Source organism: Mycteria americana, chromosome 3, assembly GCF_035582795.1.
Source record: "Mycteria americana isolate JAX WOST 10 ecotype Jacksonville Zoo and Gardens chromosome 3, USCA_MyAme_1.0, whole genome shotgun sequence".
Classification (NCBI taxonomy): domain Eukaryota; kingdom Metazoa; phylum Chordata; class Aves; order Ciconiiformes; family Ciconiidae; genus Mycteria; species Mycteria americana.
Genome location: NC_134367.1, coordinates 90,622,765 through 90,632,497, shown reverse-complemented (window position 1 = coordinate 90,632,497; position 9,733 = coordinate 90,622,765). Strand labels below are relative to the sequence as shown.

The window sequence follows — 9,733 nt, the reverse complement described above, 5'->3', positions numbered from 1 at the left end:
TCTTCTACTTCAGTCCAAAACAGTGGGGTTTTTTCCTGATTGCTGTATTGATTTTTGTTTGGTTTGCTTGCTTTAATAGTGATAGATACAATGACATGTTGAAGGCAGTGGTCATGGCTGCTTTTTGAGAGACCCCTAATGCTGCCAGATATGTAAGATTAAAATTACTCTAATCCACTTTTTTTTTTTAATCTTATCTTCAGGATGTAACTGTAAGAACAGAAAGCCCCAGTAGGTGTTAGCAGTCTAGATGCAGCCTCAAGACAATAGCTAGAAAGAATTACAAACAGTAAGGAGATGGGGGTAAGTGAAGAATTTAGATTGTTACCTCAAAAATCATAGCAGCACTCTCCCCAAAGCAAAAGAAAAGGTGCCATTTTGATACCAAGTAAATTGGCTCCAAATACCTATTTTCAGGACTTCACCATGACTACCAGAATTAGTTATGTGAAACCTCCTGGTTTTCACTGTGATTTAGCAAGACTAGGATAAGCACACACTTTCAGTTGCAGCACATTTATTTAGGAAGTAGCACTTCTGTTTACATTAGTTTTAAGAACTTGAGTTATGTCCTTTAGAAACTAAACGAGGTATTTACATATTTATTGTTCCATCATCTGGAATACAACACCTGATTTTTTAAATTTTTTTTAAACCAGCAGCAATTTAATAGGCTCTTAGTTTTGGACATTTTATCTGATAAACAGACAAGAAAACAGTAAGAACAGGACAAATGCAACATTTTATTGTGAAGCTAAAGCTATGTGACTGCTCATCATGCTTGTTTACATTGTTTATTAATAAAATGGTGTTTAACATATCAGAAAACATTCTTAAAAGAACAAGGAAACAAAAGTGCTTCAAAACAACAAAATACAAGTATTAACCCCATCTCAGACTGGAGTCGTCCAATATATTTAATGGGGGTGGGGTATAGTGTTTCATCTCCACCTTTGGTTTTTGTCACTTTAATCCAGATTTCTGAAAAATACTGACTAGCCCTTCACATGAATAAAAATTTGAATCACGTGGCAAAAACAGTTTCTGTATTTCCAGTCTCTCTGATAGGTATGCGAATATTAGATAAAGTACTTTCTTCCCCACTTCTAATGGTAGAAAAATCCGCAGAACCGAGAGGCTACACCGCTAGCATCTTAGAAGAATACACCTATATTAACCTCCTACAAAGAACGTTGACCTTTTTCCTCAAAGCCACTTCTCTGAAACAGGACTTTAAGAAGTGCATCTTTCCTTTTCTGCAAGCGAAGTCTTACAGGAAAACAAGGTTGATCACCATAGTTTCCAGACATCATGTCAAGAATTTGCAAATCAAAACATCAAACCCTGAAGAACCCACAGTGTTTAGCCAATATATTTAATCCGCTGGAGGAGTGTATACCTTGCCAATTATTGCCGAACTCGGGAGGTAGTTATTGACAAAGTAAACAGTTTCCACTCTAAGACAGTTAACGATTTACATGAGAAGCAGGAAAAACACAATACACATTTCCCCATACTTAAGAAGATGACTTTGTATTTGCAGGAAGCAACAGTTTAACTTCCTCATCCTGTGGAATTATAGTTACAATATTTAAAAGAAAAAATATTGAAGAGAATATTTAAAGAAAAAATTCCGAAAGAAAATAACTGATCCATTGGTCATCTCCTAGGATGACCAGCAGATCATCCCAAGCATGAAAATTCACGTAGGTGAGTAAACAACATCCTTCACCACTAAACAGCAGCTCAAGAGAACCTAACAATGAAATCAGCAACTGCCTCTAATTAGCACAATGACCAAGATAACTAGTTGCATTCACTACGTGCTTGCTACTTTTCATTCCATTTTTGATATCTGGTAGAAGTCCCCAACACTAAAAACATCACAAAAGCTTGAAACCGCCACAGACAATGAATGAAGATTTGTAACCTACAATAGTGCTTGCCACCTCCCAAAGCTGCCACATGCAGAAGCATCGCTAAAGCACTGCAGTAGCTAGATAAGCAACTATGCATTATCCATGTCTTGGGTAGGAAAGCACTGTAAGAAGCCAGGGCACAGTTTGAGCGTAGGTGGTTAAGGAAGCCCTAAGTAGAACGCTGCTTTCCATATCAGTTGCAGAACAGACATCTCAGGTTAAATTTTCCAGCATATCTGACTTCAGTGTTCCCAGTGCAAAGTACTTAGATTTCACAAGATGGACTTGGCAGCAGTGCCAAGCAGTGCTAAAAAACACTTGTTTAGAATAGAAAAGTACTATTTATTCTACACTAGAAGGTAAGGTTAATTGTCTAAGTTATATGTATAAAAACTGTCATTTTAAAAACATTTGAGAGAATCTAACAGTGAAATCAGCAATGGCCTCTAATTAGTGCAGTGACAACAAATTCCTTCTCCATTCAGAGATCCCATTCTTCTCCATTTTAACGTGTTACTATTGCATTTATTATCTACATAAAGTAAGTTGCAGGGCCATATTCAACAAAACTGTATTAGCGACTGACTTTCTGAAGTAGAGTCAGTAAGAAGTCTCAGGGGCAGAACGCCTATTTCTAATACACTGAACTTGTTAAGTCTAAGAAATTAGCAGGACAGAGAGACGTGCATGTGCATAAATATCCTAGTTTAAGGCTTATCTTTAATATTCAGTGTTGTTTTTGTCTTAGCCACAAGGAGAGAACCTGTAAAGGTTTGGTGTACCCTACAGAAAGTCAACATTAGTAAAGGGAACATTGTAACACATGACAAACTTTCATTTTAAGGAGAAAGAGAATCACCCAGTGCTTGAGTTTTTCCCTACTGTTACACCACCAAAAGCAGCAACCTGCTGCCTGAGAAGACATTGTTCTTCCAACACATAGAAAGATAAAAGGTGCATTTCCTGCTTAATAACAAGAGGCAAAGATGTATGAAGAAGGTTGTTAAAAAAACCAGGGGGCTTAGGTTTTTTTTTCCCTCCCTCCAGTAACTGCTACACTTTATGTCAGTAAAACACACTTGCAGAGGGCCAGACAAGCTCCTTCTTAATCATCTCAAAAAAGTGGGTCGAGTCACTCATTAGCAGTGGGCAGATTCAGAGGAGGGGAAGAAAAAGGCAGTTTAGAGAACGAATGTAATGCCAATCTTTGCAAAGGTTAATAGCATCCAAGCTGCTGTCCTGCTTATCCTATCCTAATTCAAGATACTGTATTAGAACATAATCTGAGTTTATGGTAAATACAGTTGCAAAGTTCTATATAAAATACCATAGATTTGAGAAATACAGGTATTTGGGTTTTTTTTTGGTGGGTTTGGTTTTTTGGGGGGGGTGGGGGGGGTGGGTTTTTTGTTTTGTTGGAGGTTTTTTTTGGGGGGGGTCCCAGATCTGCTTTTATACATAGTTAATCCAACACACAGATGAAAATCACTGAGCTGGCGCTTACTCAGTACATGTAAAACAAGGAACCAGAAGATGCGAGAATGCCTTAAGGGAAACAGAATTATTCTTAAAAGACACTATTCAGAAAATAGCATAAGAAAGACATTTAAAGGAGATTTATGAACCAAACAGCACTCAGTCATGGGCTAAAAATCCAGCAGCTGTGGGGCAAACTGATGTTGCAGAACAAAATTAAGTTCTTATAATGGTGCTCTAGAAGTAATTTATAGAGCTGTAGTTCATCCATTATGCAGAAAACAATCAGGGCAGAATAGATAACCAAAAAGCAGTGGTACCAGTCACACAGATTCTCTTGACCTGAGCTGCTTGTACAAACAAGTGAAAGGGCTAGTCCCTTTTCTTTCTGAAGTAGCAGCTCAGACTCCTGACCCTTTGTGCTGCGTACGGTGGTGTTTTAGCAGATGGGAACTTCTACCTCTACATTTCAGGTACCTATCACATGCCAATACGTTTGTATCTGAAATAAATACCAGCATATTCCTCAAAATTAAGTGGAGGAAAACAGAGTTCAATAACAAACACTTAGGAACACTCAAAACCAGAAGTGTTACCCTCAAAGTTCTCATTTACAAAGGATCTCAAGGGAAGTTTACAAGCTTTATGAATAGGAAGACTAAGGGCCTTTCTTAGCCGTTTAGCTATTTGGCAGATGCTAATAAAGCAGTAATATTTGTGCTTAGTGCTATGAAATCTATGACAAATATGGATCAAGTCAGCCAGGAATCTCCAACAACAGAGATGGTCTACTGAAGGCAGAACTAAGGCAAAGCAACCAAGACATGAGATTTAAGAAACTGAAATCTTTTAGCATTTCTTACTTCTCCAGGAAGGTGAATCAGGGGAACTGAAGTCACATGTTTAATTTACATCAGACATACATTTGAGAGAGTCATACCGTTAGAAGGCTGGAAGTGGTTTGGTTAGACTATTTCAAAAGGCATACTAGTGTAACACAATCTTCTCCTATTTAATTGCTTTTAATCTTAAGATCAGTTAAAAGCATCTCTGGTTCAAAAAAACCAGAATTCCAAACATATTGCATCTGTGCGTCTCAAAAGTTTGACACAGTTTCTGCTATTTAGTACCCAATACTACACAGTGAGCACAGAGTCCTCTCTGGGTATTACTATATTTAAACTGCATCTATCAGCTAGGGTTTTTTTTTTCATACATATATATATAAATATATATATATAATATATTATTTATAGTCAACTTTCAGGTGAGTAGTCCCAGAAATATTTGACTTACTCCTACCAATAAAAAATAAGTTAAATGAAAAATTAAGAACAACATTTTCTGTTAAGACCAAAAGCAAACAAAGCTTATAACTCAATTTAGTTAGAACAACTGTAAACAATATGCATTTTTGTAATATCACTAAGTTGGGGAGTTGTCTTTTAAAATAAACAAAATCCAAAAAACCCCACAAACCTGCTCTAACAAGGAACTAGTGTTCCGCCTTGCAAAGATCTGTGTTTAATCCACGCAGAATTTGTAAACAAGATGTCAGGCCTTTACAACTAAAGGCAAAGGTGTTTTCCTTTATCACAGTATTTAAAGGCTATCACTTACGTGTGGTTTTTTTTTTATAGCTTGTCATTTATATAATAAAAACAAGTATTTGTACAAAGATGCAGTTTCTTTTTAAAAAAAGCAGATCAGTTGAGTGTTTCATACTTTAATATATAAACCAAAACATATGAAAGCTATAAAAACATTAATGTGTGCCACGTATTAAACATGTAGCCTCGTATTTTAATGCTTACATGTGTAGATTAAAAAAATTATCACAATGGAAATTTTACTTTCAATTATCATAAACAGACCAAAATACAGAGTAGAAACACGTCATTTCTGAAACTTGACAATTAGCATCACTTACTTAGCATCACTCAAACATCACTTTGAGAGTCTCAAACATCAGCTGGGCTTCAAGTTGTACACCATAAGCGTAAGCTAACATTCTACCAATGAAAGCGTTACAAAATGCGTTAAGAGAAAATACTGCCAGTAAATGAATGTCTTAGTCTTTTTTTTATTTAGTAATTTACTTTTTTTAAAAGACAGTTTGAATTGGTTTTCTAGGGTTGGGGTTTTTTTGCTGTTCTGCTATCAAAGGTCTTCTTTAAAACTGTTCTGTGAACAATACAGTCACATTACAACTAAACAAAAAGACAAATAATAACAGACCAGCTGCTTTGTATATTTTAATAATCATAATTCCCCAATGCTGTTCTTCCTCTCTGCACAGGGAAATTGTTTTATTTGGCACGTTAAGGATAAAAAAGTCAAAAACTGAACCAAAGTTTACAAACCTCCAATTGTAAGTGTTATAAGGAAGAAAGCCAGACATCAATGTGATAGCAAAAACAAAAAACCACACACACAACATAGGGAAAAGGTTTTCCAATGATAAATATCATCAGAGCCTTCTGGCTGAAACAAAATACATATATTATTGTTCAAACCATAATTGGATTTGCTAGGAATCTTATCTCAAGTCCTATTGTGCTCTTACTTACAGACTGTAAATCCTCACTAAATGGCAAGGAGGCTTTGATGGACACGTTTCACATTGTATAATTTTTTTCTTAATCTCAAGTTTTAATGCAGATACTTAAAGATCTGTAAAGTCCTGTAAACTCTGGCTGCTTTCCCATAGTCTGTACCAATTGCTCCTTAGGCAGCGCTTTGTTTCACTTCAAGTAGTGTTTCACACTGTGGTATCTCCAAAGTCCTTGTTCCAGCGAATATATGCTTCCAGGGTCTGAGGGCTCAAACTGCGCTTTATCTTCTTCAAAGACTCAGTGAAATCTGATAATTTGATATTTCTCATCTAAACAAAAAGTGAAAGACATCAGGATCACAAGTGGTTTATGTACTTCAGTTTGTTCAAGAAGTACTTCAGTATTCACTTTTAACAAAGCATATTCTACAAGTGCTTCATCTTGATAGAAGAAAGAAATTTTTTACAGTGAGAACAGTCATTCACTGGAACCACCTCCCCAGGGACGGATGTGGTAGAGTCCCCATCGCTGGAGGTTTTCAAGATGCAATTGGGCAGGGTGCTGGATAATCTCATCTAGGTTCCCCTTCCCACGAAAGGTTGGATGAGATGATCTTTCAAGGTCCCTTCCAACCTGGGCTGTTCTATGATTCTATAACGTGATGCAAGAGTCTTGTAATTTAAGACTATCGGTATTTACCATCTTTAGTAAACTAACATTTGGTAATCGTGATGTCTGCCTTGTTATTTAATAGCCCATGAGATGGTGTTATTACTTCCTATTTCACCAGGTGGTGCAAGCTGGTGCACATGAGGGCACGGAACTGAGTAAGGAGTAAGACATGGGATTTTTTTTTAACATGTTTATGGCATACCTCTGCATATCAGGAGAGGAAGGCACTGAAAGTTCCTGCCCTTACCACAGCTGTACTCAGACCACAGTATGCTGTCAGCCAAGTAGTCCCGATTATCTAACCTCTCTGATTCAACACATGCCTTTCAGTTGTTTGCTGAGGACATGATTATAAGCAGACATTTCCCATATAGAGAAATGTCAGACACTATGGGAGATAACCAAAGCGTGTGGAACAAGCAGTCTCATTATTAAAGGAGTATTAACATTACAATTGGAGAAGATTCCCCATGTTTCTTTGGGAGTAGCGTTTATAGGCTACTGGAGGTAAACTTGCATTCACAAGAAATTATCATAGACGTTCTCCCTGCAACAAATCCTTTCAGCTTATCATAGCCTTAGCCATGATCTCAGGCTAAACATAGAAAGCAACAGGGGAATTTTTACTTCATTTTCCCCTATGTAACTGTGGTTTGCACACACATTTGAACAGAAACTTTTAAAGGCAGGACCAACCTCTTCCTTTTCTTTTGATGTTTACAGATGCAATTTGTAGTGAGGAACTTAATCTATTTTTTTTTTTGCTTTATGATGGTCCATGTGAGTGAATATAAATATTATACAGACACACAAACAAATCTGTTTTAAAATCCCTCAGAGGTTCTCCCTAAGATGACTTGCTTCATGTAAAGACAGCGGGGTGGGGGTAGAAATGAAATAAATCATTTGACATAATACTTCTGGGAATGTTTTGGGGGAGTAACACTGCGAGAAAATAAAAGCAAGGCCTCTGACATCATCTGATAGGTAACAGATGAAGTTGCAGTTCAGTGCGAAGGAGACAGGACAGTCAGCTGAAACTAAGAACGCCAGAGACTTACTATTGGAAAAAGAGGCGCTCTTAAGCCTGATAACCAACAAACTACACAAAGAACCTCAGACATCTGAGGACAGAGTTTCTTCTCAATCACTATTTGTGAAGAATTTTCTTCAATGAAGAGGTAATCAAAAAGGGTAATACCCCCCCCAAATTAGGCTAGCTATTTTGTATGATACTATGTATAAATAAAGGGGCCTTAAAAGTTTCTGGTGAGCATGCATTCTATTCAAAGGGGAAAATACAACTGCTAGAACAGCATACCTCACTGGCAGACATGTTCTTCACCTGTTCTGGTTTTAATTCTGTAAAAATAAAGGAAGATCAGTGAGTTTCATAAGAAAACTTTCATCGCTTCTGACAACTAAAACATGTTAAAAGCACTTTTATTATGAAAAAAACCTACACTAAAAATTATACCTCTCTGCCTCAATATAGTCTCCTGTACAGACAGGTACATGGTGGTTTTACCTCCTTCTTCCCCATTTATTAGCTCCTCAACCAGGCTGCTCCTACACTCAATCACTGCAGATACAGTACAAAGTGGTGGCAGAACTACTTCCTTCTTCCTAAAGTATGGGGAACAGCTCACAAGCATAACAGAGCTGCCTTCCCCCATATTATTCCTGGTACCTACAACCCCCCTACCCCTCAAACATGCACAATTTTCAGGAAACAGAAAGGTACCATCAGCCAAGAACACAGAAATAAAATCAGGCAGGGCACATAGGAGTGCTTCTTGCCCTTTGCAGTACTGGTGGGATCTAATCATTCCTGTATCCTTCACCATTTTACTTTTTTTTTTTTTTTTTTTTTTTTTTACTTGCAATACTGTTACGGTATCGACATTATTACAGCAAACTTTTTGCTCTGAGGGTGCAAGAAAAAGAATCTAGGCAGGACTGGCAAGGCTGACATTAAAAAAACATTTTAAAAAATAAACTGTTTTATATGGAAGCCAGGAACAGTTGGAAGAAATAGGTAGCACAACATTTCATGGTCTCTTCTCAAAATGGACTTGTGTGTGAAGTGATTTGTCAGCAAAGTAAAGCCTGCATACCTAAATGCATACATTATTAATTAAACCACTCTAAATAAATATATTCAAAGTCTTAGGAGACATGATGTCTCTTGTGAGAGCTATTTAATGCAATTCTGTTTCCCAGTTATTATGCCACATTTTGGAAGATGTGTCTTACAATCTCAACAGCTGAAAGTAAGTGGGTAAAAAAAAACAAAACAAAACATTACTTTCCAGCAGCTGCTTTCAAAGAGATAGCGCACTGGCAAAACTGCATGCTACAGGATTTTTCACTCAAACAAACAAAAAAGGCAAGCACACCCACAAAACATGCACAGACCTCTCCTCCCCATAAATCGTTTAAGAGAGTTGCAACAACTTTCATTTACACATAGTAGGCTGATATTACAGACCACTTCTGCTCTGACTGCCTTTAGTACCTTTCTGTCAGGCAGGACAATATATCTGCAAACAGAAAACTAACATCAAATCTTCACAATCTCTTCTTCACAAAATCCCACTACTGATCTCCACTAAACAAAATCAGCCCCTTCAGATGTGGCTGCTGGACACATAACAACTAGCTAGTGAAACAGAACAATGGGGGGTGGGTTGTGGTGGAAAAAAGTATTCATTTTGCATTAAAATTGTGGTTTTTCAAAGTTGGAAATGTCAGAGGAAGAACAAATATAGGTAAAACTCTACTTGAGTCACAATTGTCATCTGGATCACCATCCAACATTAAGAAGATTTAAAAATAAAAAAAGCTATGCCATTCAAACCATATCTAAAAAAAAAAACCCAAACTCAAAACACAAAATTGCTTCTGTTTTGGTTTTTCCTTCCTTAAGACTTGAAAGAGATCTGCCCACTTTATAAAGACAAATAGCAGTCTGACTGCATTACTTAAGTAATAATTTAGATACAACAGAACTGACACCAGCCTAGGAAAGATGCACTAGTTAAAAACCCCACAAATCTGTGAAAAACACGTCACCCTGCTTTCCTCTTAAGACACAAAAATGGTCTGTTT

The 9,733-nt window shown here is 37.0% G+C and overlaps 1 protein-coding gene across 9 annotated transcripts in view; it reads right to left on the bottom strand.

Annotated features, from left to right (window-relative positions):
* Window positions 1–644: 644 nt before the first annotated feature.
* SPAST (spastin) overlaps window positions 645–9,733 on the bottom strand; it is a 42,273-nt gene continuing 33,184 nt past the window's right edge. For all 9 annotated transcript variants that reach the window (XM_075496052.1, XM_075496054.1, XM_075496047.1 and 6 more), the window contains 2 exons: window positions 7,944–7,984; window positions 645–6,279 (listed from right to left, as the gene is read on the bottom strand). In XM_075496052.1, the coding sequence (XP_075352167.1) occupies window positions 7,945–7,984 (40 nt within the window). In that variant the 3' untranslated portion in view covers window positions 645–6,279; window position 7,944. The remainder of the gene's footprint in view (window positions 6,280–7,943; window positions 7,985–9,733) is intronic.